The sequence below is a fragment of the Pseudopodoces humilis genome, chromosome 5, assembly GCF_049639895.1.
Source record: "Pseudopodoces humilis isolate 2021_Gansu_Grassland_sample_001 chromosome 5, ASM4963989v1, whole genome shotgun sequence".
Lineage (NCBI taxonomy): Eukaryota > Metazoa > Chordata > Aves > Passeriformes > Paridae > Pseudopodoces > Pseudopodoces humilis.
The window spans coordinates 39,969,429-39,983,634 of record NC_142204.1 but is presented as its reverse complement, the minus strand read 5'-3'; the positions used below and the strand labels follow the sequence as shown (position 1 = coordinate 39,983,634).

Genomic DNA, 14,206 nt, shown 5'->3' with positions numbered 1-14,206 from the left:
AGTGGGCAACACAAGCAAACAGACCTGCAGGGTCTCCCATTTGTTTCTCAGATGTAATCCTTAGCACTGAGATCCCTGCTGTACCTTTGATTAACCATATTCCACTGTGCTGGTAAAAGCTTTGAGAATGCAAGTCAAAGCACAATCTTCCCCCAAGAGACATGAATAACTCCAAAGAAAGACTAATAGCCTAAGAAAGGCTGCAGCCATGAAAGAATGTTAATTCTGATGACACCAGATTCTGCAGTGTCAAGCCCATTAACTTTGATATGGATTGTTTTTCCTTCCCTCAAGAGCTGAACTATTATGCCAGAGTTTACCTGATCAAAATCCAGTAACACATTGTGTTAATGTCTCCTCACAAAGTATAGAAACACTTTTAATTTAAAACCACAGCAACAACTAGTTTTTGAGAAACAGACTGATGCAGGTCCTTGTGACCTTCTTCAGCAATCTCTGCAATCCCTAGTGAAAGGGGACTTTGCTGTCACCCACACATTCAGGACTGTCCACATGTTCTAGGGACTGAGGATGTATCTGGGTTCTGCAGGAGAAAATAACCCTACACATGTGGAGCCTCATGTCCTGTGCTCAGTGGGGTTCTGTTCAAGAGTCTGTGAGAAACCATGACAAACTCTGCTTTAAACTTCACAACTATGGAAATACTTTTGCATGGACCTATTTCTGCTGATTTATTTCTTTTGTTTTAAATAAATAATTTTATTAGGAATTAAATATGTCCCATGCATGAAGGAATAAGTGAAACATTTGATTTGGCGAACTTCTGGCTTTGTTAACTACTTGAAGGAGAGTATAAATATGTTACAGAAGAGGATTTCAAAAGAGAAAAAGGAATTAAAGAAGCTAGAAAAAGGAAAAAGAAGTTCATACCAAAAACACCCTGAGTCTGTAACTACAAGATCTACTAATATCTACAGATTATCCCATAAATGTGGTCTGAAAAATAAGCACTTTTACTTACAACTTATGGTGATGCCAAGTTCCACATTATGCTTCTTTGGTAGTTTTACATGAAATGTTCCACTGCTTGGTATAACTGATTCTATAAAAAAATATTTAAAATGTTAGATAATTTATAAGGCACAGCAGTTCCATGAGCATGGAACTATACATGTAAATTGATGAAATCACATCAGAGTCATAAGGCAGGGATGAAACACGGGTGCAAAAATGAAGAAGGCATGATTTATAACTCTACTGGTAATTTCACGGTAACTCAATTTTTTTAAGGTTTAACTGAATTTGTGGAGATTGCATGGGCCAGCAGCCAGCTGAGACTGCAGGTTTTTAGCTCATATGCAAGTTCTGTGAGCACAAATGAAAATTTTACTGCTGGCAGACAGCTTTTAATTAAAAGGACAGGAGACTGAGTTGTAAGGACTTCTGACCTTTGTTGCTTCAGGACTAACACTTATTTTTAACTGTCTGCTAAGGTAATTGCCATGGGTTTAACATCAAGTGGGAAGAAAAGGAATCCAGTGGTGTACATACATAATGTGTATTTGTTTGATATGCACAGTTTGTGATTTCATGGGTATATTCTTTATGCTTAAACACATGTCAGAATAAAGGAATGCCATTAGTAATAATAACTGAAAAATTAACAATTATTCATCTGGCCTCTATTAATTCAGTTTCTACTATTTTATTTAGCGATACCGTAAACACCTCAAGAGTTTTTTTGTTTATCCATACTTTTTAATACTTTTCTGTCTTGCAAAATATTTCATTATTTGGCCTGTAGAGGTTTTGTCTCTGTTTAGCAAAACATTTCTATCTGAGGCCAGAAAAATGTCTGGAAATAACTCAGAGGAGACACAGTCACCAGATCTTACTACAGGACTGTCATTTCTATTTGCTTTCTGAAGTAGACTGCAGGGCTGTGTGAAATGAAATGAAACATGTTTCAAATAAGTCACTTGAAAACTTAATGGTGTAGATGTGAGAAGAAAACCTCTACCTCAGATGCCTAACACTTACAATGTACTTGGGATTTATTCCTTTGCTTTTCTTGCAAGACAGAATAACAGGACATTCATACCTGCAACATCAAATTCTATTTCCAAAGTGACCTTGTTGGTGATAGAGGAGTCTCTGAGCAGTTGATTGGCCTCATCAAATGTGCTGTCTTCTGTTGGGATACCATTTATTGACACTATTCTGTCTCCAATTTGCAGCACCCCACACCTTGGTACAAAACGATACAAAACAATCATCGGATGTGCATGTTACCGGAACCAGCAGAATCACAGAATCACGGAATCATTTAGGTTGGGAAAATGCTTTAAGATCACTGAGCCCTACCATTAACCCAGCACTGAAAAGTCCACCCTTTCTGTGTGGAATTGCCATATTTACATGTCTTTTATAAGTTTCCTAATATCCAATCTAAACCTCCCCTGGCACAACTTAAGGCCATTTCCTCTTGTCCTGTTGCATGTTACCAGGGAGAAGAGACCTATCCCCACCTGGCTACATCCTGTTTTCAGATAGTTGTGGGGAGCTATAAGGTTCCCCTCGAGCCTCCTTTCCTCCAGATTAAACATCCCCAGGCCCTCAGCTGCTCCTTGTTAGAGTTGTTCTCCAGCCCCTTCACCAGCTCCACTGCCCTTCTCTGGACACACTCTGGCACCTCAATGTCTTTCATACAGAGGGGCCCAGAAGTGAGCACAGGACTTGAGGTGCAGCCTGACCGGTGCCGAGCACAGGGACACGATCACTGCCCTGGTCTGGCTGGCCACACAGTTTCTGATATAAGCCATCTGATCAAAAACATTCAACCAGACCTTGAAGGATAATTGTGGCAGCTCATCAATCTGCCCAGGCACAGAAGCTGCTGCCCCTCTGCAGCATGACACTCTCAAGAACTCCCAGTATGGGTTGTGCCCTCTAGGTGCTGGGGAGAGGTCTTCATGCTTCAACCCCATCCTTGGACATCATCTCTGCCTCTAACCCTGGGCTGCAGGTGAAATGGCAGCTGGTGCTTGTCTGTGCAACTGCTATCATTCTCGTAACATGATTAAATACATATATAAGCATAAAAATGTAATTAAAAAAATTATTAAGTCAAAAATCTGGAATTCCCTAAGATACCTTAAAACTGAACAGAGATGGATATAACTTTCCCCCTGGCATGTTAAATTATCAGTATTTTGACTTCATGGATTTTTCTGATTTATTTTTTGTTTGTTTTGCATGAATATAGCTTCCAGTCTCCTTCTGGAGGACTGTGTATGGCCAGAACACTGGTGCTTGTCATTCTTTCATAGCTGATCAAGTGCATGAAACACCACTGTCAGAAGAGAAAGTGTATTACTTGCCCCACTCCATTGAGCAAGGCCCAGCAATTCATCACAAACTGAAAGAAGTAAAAAGCCCAAAGCACCCAAGGAACACCCACCAGATGTATTTAGCAGTCAATTAAAGAGCCTCACCTTTCCGCAGGACTGTCAGCCTCAATATAGGAAATGAGAGGTGGAGAAGACAAGGTCTCGGTAGCGAACACACTACCCTGGAGCTGAATCCCAAACCCTACTATGGGGTCAGCTGTCAGCACTACTTCTGTGGTTTCTGTGTGCACGACCTGCCCAGCCAAACCAACAGTGCTAGAGGCTAAAGACACTATAAAACAGAGCAGACCAGGAGGAAAGACATTCATACACAGCACAGGTTCCATTGCTTTTTGAGAAAATTGATCTTTACAATAAATCTAGTCAATCAAATGTCTCTTTTAAAGTCAATTGAGGCTAAAGTTTATAAATTATGTATAAACAGTTATGACATATAAGCTAATAGAAAACAGCTGGTTGTATGCTGGAATGCAAAAAGATAGTTCTTTTTCTGAGTAAAATAAATGTGTTTGATATCCCCACTCCAAAATCTCAGGACAACCTTGAATTCTGTTTGCATTAGATTTGAGGCAAGGATAAGCAGGACTTTAACAGGAACTAAGGCAACTGGAGGAACAAGCCCAGCTGTTATTCAGGCAGATTCCTCTTTTGAACATCTCACAGCAATCGTTGTTAGCAACCAACCACATGGACCAGTCTTGCTTGCAAGAAGTAAGAATGCCTTCTTCTTGTACATGTTTACTGTAAGTCAGCAATTTGTTAGGCTTACTGGGTAATGTAAGGAAGCTGAACAAACCACTCTGTTGTGGCAACCAGTATATCTCAAGGGATTGTGAGAAAAGAAGTTCTGTAGGGTCTCTCAAAGCCACTGTGAGACCTTTAATGAGAATCTCAGGCAGCTACTTCTGGTTCTCCTGCTTTACTCACACTTTCTCTGAAAGGCTGCAGTACTGAACAAATCAAGACAAAAACAGCACTGAGAATCAGCACTATTACCTATGAAAGGATGAGACTGCACTTTTGCTTCCTTGATCTCTATCTAAATGTCTATTGTATTATTGTTTGAATTTCCCCAGTGACAAACTAGTGCCTTTCATTATGTCATACACAGAAGGCTGGAGTTTTTGAATTCCTGTTCAGTAATGATAATCCCTCCAATGCCAAGGATTTGGAATGGTTTTGTGTTATCAATCTGTGTCATTACCTCTCCACCTCTAATTTCCTTCAAAATCCTTTTCTGCCTGCAGCAGCTGCTAAGAATTAGGTAAAAATTTGTGGTTTATTTGAGGGATAGTTTACCTGTGCATTTTTATTTCTCTTGGATTCGGGAAAAATTTTTGACATTATAGATAATATTATCACAACTGTACAAAGATGTCAGAGGTTATGTAAGCATTTTCTCACACTATGGGACTGCAAGCATCAGACTTGTGCTCTGTATCAGTTAGTATAAGTCTGATTGATGTATCACAGTTGGCAATGACAGTTCTTTGCAAAATTTTCACTTGCCAAAAACCTCACAAGTTTCTGTCACTCGAAAACGGTCTTTTCCAAATTACTGTGAATTCTTCCTCACATCTTGTTTCAAGTTTCCTTTGTAAGAATTGTGCATTATTGCAGATACTCAATAGCTTCCTTCTTACTGTTTTTTTTATCTACATTCAGCAAGATATGCTTATACACAAATGCAAATACTAAAAAACTGTTCTTAGAAACTTCCATCAGCTTTAGGATTTACTGCATGTGAGAAATAGGTTTCTCCAGCCCTTGCTGCTGCACAGGTTAAAATATAACAAAGCCGAATAAATCAATATAATACCTAAGACGCCTTCTAGAAACATCTTAATTTAGGGCATCCAGTCTCAGAAAAGTTCAATTTTCCCTTTCTTAAAGGTCCTATAACAATTACTTGTTATTCATCTTTATTTCCCATCACTTATGTCTCTATTCCTCCCATGCAGCAGGTATCTAGCTGACTCTGTAACCTTCTTACTCTTTTTATAACTTCCTATCAGGAACCTAAATGTCTCATAAAATTTATTTCAACTTTTAGGACAGTAAAATTTTAATTCAAATTGGGAAATTAAGTCACTATCTGTGGAATTTAAAACTCACTCTGATAAACATTTTGATGATGCTGACACATAAGTATGACATATAAGGAACTTCTTCCACTCCAAAAGAAAATCGAAGAGAAACAGAAACAAAAAAAGAAACCCAGAGATGAAAATATCCTTTCCTAATCATGTAACAATACCTATTTCCTATGACTCTGTAAAATGTCACAGGTACCCAAACCCATGACTTAGAGCATGCTGGGATTTGTAACTCAAGAGTAACTGTAGGAAGAAACACTGACATTTTTTGGTTCCTTGATGGATTATAATTTTTACAGGCCAGGGAGCAATGCTGTTGATTTAAAAAGGGGACATGGATGTGTTTGCAGTTCCAGTGAACACTGGTTGCTATTGCTAGGAGTACATTCCAGCATACTTGTATAGTTCTCACCTAACTCTTAGCAACATTCCTGGGGGCTGGATTGCTATAAGCTCTGCAGTTATGTAAATAATAATCTTGAATTTGAAGGTTATGTATTTGTTACTTTTGTGTCTGCAGTTATATGAGAAGCAGAACAGGACTTGTTTCAAGGTGCATATATGGGTTATTATGACTCCAGTCTCCCACTCTGGCCCACGAGAAATTGAAAAATGTTTGCAATTCCTCCTGATAGCTGTTGAGAAAAGAGCACCCATGCATGTCTAAATCCCTTTCCAATTTCTACCAGATATGCAACCCTAATAAAGTAAATCGGCATAAATTATGACTCGCTTCCAACTACTAATAGGGACCTATTACAAAATATTCAGGATTTAAACTTTTATGAAATAATAATCTATGTGTTTCCACAACAAATCCCACACCTTAAACAAAGAAACAAAAGCAGAGGAAGAATAAAAACTGAACACAAGTGGCATAAATAAAGCTTGTGGCAGCAGGGCATGCCCTCAGTTTTTACAGCCACATATTTAGAATGGTCTGCTTAACTAATACAATGATTGTTAAATCATGACCATAAAAGTCTTGTAACCCCTCGTGCCATCACACTTCATCGTCATGAATTATGCCATGATCACATTATGTTGTGCAAGTATTCTTAAATAATTGACAATATAAACTTTATAGCAACCTACATATTTTTGTTCCCAGGTGACATTCTAAAAGATTTATTAAAATTTGTCTTAATAAAACTCTCAAATGATCCAACTGGATTAAAGAAAAAGAATCCCACTAAAATTAAGAGTGTGCCACTCTTTTTCCCATGAAAAGCACAGCAGTCAATCTACCTGGTTCTCATGAGTCTCCTACAAAGGGAGAGGTTTTCCAAGTCTTGTTGATGGATAGTGGAAAGGTACGGGACATTCTCTACTCTGGTGTGTTGCAGGATATTCAGAGTAGTGTGGGCCTCTTAAGTTGGCTGTTAGTGCTGTCACAAGTATGGGTCTTAGTCTACAAACTGAGTAAGGAACTCTGCACGGGCTAATAAGCAACCTCACAAAAAGAGCAAACGAGTCTGGCTGGCCAGCCAATTCCTCCAAAGCCAGCTCTGGTCCAGGGTAGTTGAGGTAGTCACTGGCTGTAATGAGGCACTGACCACACAGTGACAGAGTGAGTTTCACGTATTTTGAAATGTTCTATATCAAGACTTCACAATATGAATATGTAATAAACTGCTGCACAACTAAGCCTTGTCCTAACTTCTCCTATCTAGAGATTTGTTTACTCATAGGAGCTTGTCATCCCCAGGGCCTTCTGACTTGAAGAATGTTTTAGGTGGGCTGCATGCTTTATGTGACTGTCCCACTTAAATGCCACATCCTTGGCCTTCTTTTGAGTCTTTGCAAGATAACATGGACAAGGCTTCCTTGAAGGAAAAATATCTGAAAAATTTACCAACACAAGTTACAGCTGTGTCCATGATCCATAACAGGATTAGCTCTGAGGATTTCATCCTTTGTTTGACAGTTTTAACACAGCACAATTGATGAACTATTTTTTGCATTGATTTTACTATTCAAATCAATTACTACTAATATAACATTACTACTGTTTCTCATGTGCAGAGGAGAACACGTAAGAGCTGGACCTCTACTGATACCATAGCACGACAGACACAGGATCCCCCTGGGACGCAAAAGAATGCATTAGAAGCTAGCATGTCAACAGATGAGCTGTGAAAAATGGCTGATTGGATTAAAAATAAAAAATGCACTTACAGGCAAATGTTATGAAAAATATGAGCTTTTCAGAAGAAATAAGGAACAAGCAAGCAACAAAAACTGCAAGAAAGCAAAACCTCAGTTCCTCTCTAATGTATTCTCACAATTCTGTAGTGACTGGCTTTAGAAGCTGCTGGTTTGCTCTGGTTTTAGTATGACCATGGGGAATCTTTAAAACACAGCAGCAGCGCTGTAGCGTGCAGCAGCTCAGTTCTTCCAGAGTGGACTTCTGAGCATTGTTACCTAGAGCAAATAAATGATTTACAGAGCAGGTCTCACCTCCCTGCTCTGGAGGAACTGAGCTGCTGCGGATCACACACAGATGGACAAGCCAAAAGAGAAGTGGCACTCGCATGGAGCCTGGGAAAATGTGCACTGACAGCCACACTCCTGCCAGCACATTGAATGCTTAGCAATATGCAAAGTGGAACAGCCTGAATAGATCTACTCTGGCTTGGGAAATGACTGACTCCTAGGCAATCCATGCTTAGAATCACAGAGAGTGGTCAAATGAGGCTGTTTAGTCTTCACTGTAACTTGTTGCTCTCCCTCACCAAAACAGCTCTACAGGTCATGGAGCAGATGTAAACATTAGAACTACCTAGGAGGTGCTGTGGCAAACTCTGCCTTCCCTAATGTGACAATTGGTTGAGCTTACCAGCAGCCTGTTTTTGACTATTCAGCTATGAATTATATTCCCTAATGGACACTGGAAGAGTTGAAAAAGGAATTTGAAAACCACTTCAGTAACGGTGTAGGAAACACTTCCAGCACTGTCTGAAGAAAACATTCTTTTATAAATTTCAGATGAGATAGTTATGCTGCATAGCATCTACACATCTCATTTTAGCATTGGACAAATATTTTTACCCTTATGTTTCCCTACATCTACCAGAAACTCTCTCTTTTGTCTAGAATATATGCATATTAATTAAGGTATTGTGCGACTTTTTTTCTGCATCTTCCCCCTCCTCCACCCATTCATTCACTGCACATTTTTGAGCAAATGCTGTTACCACCTACAGGAGCTTTTGAAGTCCTTCTTTTTCATCCTCCGCCTCATCATTGTCCCCCGTGGGCTGGTGGAGTAGAGGCTGCGAGGTAAGGTCCCCATGTTCAGGGAACTCAGGCTGTATGCACTCATGGAGGTAGGAGAGAAGGATGAAGACACCAGAGCTGCTGTAAGAAATCAAACACTTGGCATACAGCATTCAGTCTTCACAGAAGAGTGCGGCACATGCCTGTAACTCATCAATGAATCAAACATTGTATGTATAGGCTGTGTATGATGCACAGGAATGGTTTGTGCATTTCCAGTAATAAAGACATTAAACCACACAGGTGATCCTAGGAAAAAGTAAAGCCAGCATTTCATGACAACACCTGCTGGAAGCTAACAAAGATAATGTAGATACAAAAGGCATATTCATAGTATACCATTTACTTTAAGCAAAGCATTAAAAATCTTTAATTTTTAAAAAAGCATAAAAAAAAATTCAACACACATCCTCAAACTAATGCATATCAATATATCTAGACACACTGATTTTAGAAATGCCTTTTTGTAGTAGGTAATTTCTGACAAAGGTTTGTAAGCAATGTTTTGCATTCAATAATCATGCTTTATATACACTTCTCCAATCCAATGGTGTACTTATACACAGAAGAAGAGCCGTTTCATTCAGAATTCATTCAGAAATTTTCAAGCCTTTTCCTGTCTACAAAGGCTGCTTTTTTAAAGAGAGAAAAAGGTGTAAAATGTCAGAAATAACCTTGGCATGGCTATGAAAAAGCGTAGCATCCGTAAAACTGAAAAGGTTTTAGAGCCTGAAATGGGAAAAGTATGAGTGAAAGAGGAAGGGAGGGAGGGAGGGAGGGAGGAGGAGGAAGAAGAAGAAGAAGAAGAAGAGGAGGAGAGTATGTCAGCAGGAAAAGTGTGGAACATTACGAAGGCTTTTTTGAGGAGGCGCTTTCTGGAATTTCAAGGCTGGCATCCTGCAATGGTCAGGGTGGTAGGTGTTATAATGGTGGTAGGTGAGGAGGCTGCTGTGGCTGTTGGCACACGAATCCCAGGTAAGTTGCCTGTTGCTTCTTTCAACCTTCACTGCCCGCATGAAGGGATGATGGAAAATCAGAAAACAAAAGGACCAGAGAAGAGGTAAAAGTAACTGAATTGCACAAACAAAACAAAACAAAACCCAACAAAAACCAGAAGTGAAAGAAAGAAAATAAATTGAAAATAAAATAAAATAAAATAATAAAAAACCTGGTCCTGCCTTCTTGTCAGGGGGTTCTAACTCAAGGAGCAGAAATAATATTTTTTCTCAGAAAAAATGCTTCTAATTAAGTTTTTTTTTCTTTTTTGTATTTGTTTTAAAAATTATGATTACTGACTCAATTTCTAATCTCCCTCTGGCTTAGGGGCTAGGACTGCAAACTTTCTCAGAAAATACTAAAGTACTACATATGACCACTAACTGAAGGTTAAAAACTCTCTATTTGCACGCATCTTTTTTAGAAAGACCAACCAGATACTTTACATGGCACTGCCTAGAATGGAAATGTTTCCTTGCCATTTCAATTTACTGTATTGACATTTTAATTTTGCCACAATCTATTGCTGGCATTATGCTATTCTGTGCAGTAAATGACTTCCCAATGCCAGCAGCAGGAAAACTGTATCCTGAAACCTGGTTAATAAAGAAAAGAGGTCTTATTGATCAGCTGGATGTGTAATTTTATGTTTTCCTTCATGTTTTTGGTTGTATTTCTTAAAAACTTTAAAATGATCCTTCACTGGATGAAATATGAGACCATATTTGATTATTTAATTGTGGGTTCTACATATGTGGAATCTGGGATGTACCGAAAGTGAAGACCTGTATTTACCAAGAGAATGGGAAGCATTTCAGTTGTCACATCTTAAAGGAAAGGGATTGAAGTCTCCCTTGGTTAAATAGAGTACATGCATCATTAAATTCAGCATGTCTGTATCCTTGCTTAACTATAAAAGCACAGTTCAAACTGGGAAGTATTCACTGAATTTTTTGTCTTAAAAGACCAAGGGAGTCACCAACAGAATCATGGAATGGTTTGGGTTTGGAGGGATCTTAAAAACAATCTTATTTGAACCCTTCTGCCATGGGAAGAGACACCTTTCATTAGACCAGGTGGCTCAGGGCCCCATCCAACCTGGCCTTCAACACTTCCAGGGATGAGACAGCCACAAATTCTCTGGGCTACCTGTGCCAGTGCCTCACCACCCTCACAGTGAAGAATTTCTTCCTAATATCTAATCCAAACCTGTTTCTAAATCTGTTTCCATAAAACTGAGTTTGCTGTCTTTGTCTCATGAGCTGTATTACCTGCTACACCTATGGCTGCAGACTTGTCTGCCCCCGGGCTGGCCTTTAACAGGAGCCCAAAATCTTGAGCATTTAGGTTGGACCTACACCTTGTGTTTGTAATGAGACAAAAAGAGAGGGGAAAAGGGCAGCCACCACAGCAAGCCCTGTGCCCTGGCAGAAGGAAAGCTGTCCTTTGGTTTCACTTCGTATTACATGAATACTGATCTGCTAATTGCCTGACTGTACATCACCTTCTGACTCAAAAGTGATGCCTATCTCTACAGGTGGATCTATGGAGTGCACACCAGAGAAGGGATAGGGAAAGGGGAGCACAGGGGCTCAATCAAAAGAATTATTTTTTTGCCCCAATATCAGATATCAAAAGTAAGGGGGGGGTGCAATGTCAGCACCAGGCTGGGTCTGCACCCCTGGGGTTCCTCACCCAATGGCACCACCACCCTCAGGGACTTTGGAAAATCTCATGTTAGCCAGGAAAGTCCCAGAAACATCAGAAGCAGCCTGATAGGGCCTTATGTGTCTTAGAGACTTAGCGTGTCTTCTCAGAGGAAACCGTCTCCTCAATTACGTGCACAGAGAGAGAGATTTCTTAACTTTAACTATGGTGAAAAAATTAAAATCTGATAAGAACAATGTGGCCAGGTGGATTTTCATTATTTTCAAGCTGCTGTGAGCCTTGTTTAATTAAAAAGACTGCTTCCAGCAGGAAATTATCTGGTAGTCCTTGAGACTTTTTCTTAATGCTTAATGTTTTATTTTCATGCCAAGAGTAGAGATAAAAATGTCCTACAAAGTGGGAAAGTACACAAATTCAGTTTGCTCAGCTTGTAGAAGGATAGTCCCAATTCAACAGAAGTTCTGTAAAAGAAAATCCTTTTGTGTGTAACCACAGTAATTTAGTGGTAATTTCAACTATTCCAGTACAGGGTTGTGCAGAGTAAACATAAAACTAATGGGGCAGCAAGAGAAATGAATGTCAGTAGCACAGTATAAAGGAAAAAAAACCATGAAAAAAATCCTATCTATTATAGAACTCTTTGCTTTATTTTAGGGCTAAAATTTCAGTTTATTTTATATACTGACTTTCCTGCCCATTTTAAATTCCTAACATATTCCCCCAAGACCAATAACTGAGCTCAGCAGATACAGCCCTAATGACTCAGCTTATTCCAGACACGTCAAGGGAGATTTTCACTCTCTGCAGCCTCTAGATCATACCACACCTGATGAAAGATGTTTCTAAGAGGGTACTTGCTTCTATAAAGCTTGTTATATCTTGAATTGGTCATGATATTGTGGTAGCATCACCTGGTGAGGGGCTGGAAAGGGCTGTAAACATCCTAGTTATTCTGCCTTACTGAAGAAAGCAACTTTATTACCTTAGGGATACTTTTCCCCAAAAGATGCTTTTGTATATCATCTTTTGCAGATCATCTTGATATGATTTTGTAACAGACAGTTCTTAACTCTGGCACAGCAAGAGCATTGCTTTTTCTAAGCATCTACACAGGTTACTAGAACATTAACAGCATCATTCTGTTATAAATGTTGGTTAATATATCAACTGCTTCAAGTAATACAATCATCTACACAAATCACTGGCCCCAGCATTTGTCTTCAAAAAGTCTTTATTAAAATTCTTTAACCATCCAGAAATTAATTGCATGACATCCTTGCTTCAAAAAAAAAACAACAAAAGAAAACAAAACAAAGATTTGTTTGCAATGTAGTGTCATAACTGAGAAGAATCGTAAATTTGGTCTCCACCTTGTTCTGCTTGTGCAGTACCACCCTCTCTGCTCCTTGTAGCTCTAACCAGCTTAAGTAGAAAAGCAGAAGAGCTGAGTAAAGGGAAAACATGTAATTGCAAAGGTTACTTTTTGTTCGTCCTGGTCTAGGAGAAACTAATGTCTCCTCTGTCTCTAGTTCAGTATTTCCCACTCTGAGAAAATGTCCAGAACAACACTTATCAAGGGACAACCTGGATGTTGCATGGATGGCCCAAAGCATTTACCATCACTGACATTTCGAGACCTCAGAAATCTTGTCTTGGTCTAAAAAAGGCAGAAGCACAGTACCACAGGCTCAGAAAAATGTTACCACTGATTCATGCTGCAACACATGTACCTGTTCTCTGGGCATTTGATAACCCTTGTTACTGTTTTGATGTCTATCAACGTGTGCTATTTTAGACTGAATTAATGGATTACTGTGAATTAGTCACTTTCTCACTATTAGTTAGAAGACAAGGCAGGCAGCCTCCATCTTCAAAAGACGTTTTATATATATTTGATTTGAGAACGGAAAGCCATTCTACTCAAGCACATTGGTATGAAATAAGTATTGCAGTGAAAAGGTCTGCAATCTAGGGAACTGTTTCCAAACAGTTTTCATAAGCACTGACAGTGAACCCATGAAGCAATCTCAGGAGCACCTTAAAAGATGACAGCAATAAATAATAATGCCATTAACAAGTGAAAATACAGGAGGGGTTTATGTATTTTAGGGGAGAACAGGTGTTATTAATGAAGTGACCATAACCATCAAGTCAATATGCTGAAAGTAAGTTGGCTGTGGTACTACTTCCCCACTCTAAATTTAAGAAACAATGTAGAGATCAATTTACTGATGTAACTCATAGCACCCCCAACTGCAACAGTAGAATCAACAGGTGTCTTTATGTACATTTGCAAGTTTTGTCAGCAAAACATCTCCCTCTCTGGCCATAAGAATCTCAGAGGGTTCATTAAGACCGAGAAAACACAGAGCTGCTCAGAAACTGCAGAAGCATAACCTGGGGAGCTGAAACAACATTTACAGACGTAACTGCAGCGATAGCTTTGGCCACTCAGCATGGGCGGGCAAAGTAAAAGAAAGAAGTAGAAAGGGGTATTTGGTGTTACAGATCCTCTTACCATGCTCTGGGCCTTTCAGTGCTAGCCGTGTCTGGTGGTGGGGAAGGATCTCCAGTTTGACATTATCCGCTGCATTAGCCAAAAACTGTGTTGCTTCCGCCAGCGTACAGTACTCCATGCTGGTGCCATCAATGGACAGAATATGGTCTCCTACATGTAATGCACCACATCTATATAAAAGGGGAAAAACTTGGTATGATCAGGTATGCTCTCTGCTTGCACAATGAGTTCTTCTGCCTTCAAACTGGTCATGACAATTATGAACGTGTTCTTTTTTT

The 14,206-nt window shown here is 39.4% G+C and overlaps 1 protein-coding gene across 5 annotated transcripts in view; it reads right to left on the bottom strand.

Moving 5' to 3' along the window:
* GRIP1 (glutamate receptor interacting protein 1) overlaps positions 1 to 14,206 on the bottom strand; it is a 314,081-nt gene that overhangs the window by 32,491 nt on the left and 267,384 nt on the right. For all 5 annotated transcript variants that reach the window (XM_088054742.1, XM_088054740.1, XM_088054743.1 and 2 more), the window contains exons 9-13: positions 13,929 to 14,098; positions 8,672 to 8,827; positions 3,456 to 3,642; positions 2,063 to 2,208; positions 983 to 1,063 (exon numbers count right to left, since the gene is read on the bottom strand). In XM_088054742.1, the coding sequence (XP_087910868.1) occupies positions 983 to 1,063; positions 2,063 to 2,208; positions 3,456 to 3,642; positions 8,672 to 8,827; positions 13,929 to 14,098 (740 nt within the window). The remainder of the gene's footprint in view (positions 1 to 982; positions 1,064 to 2,062; positions 2,209 to 3,455; positions 3,643 to 8,671; positions 8,828 to 13,928; positions 14,099 to 14,206) is intronic.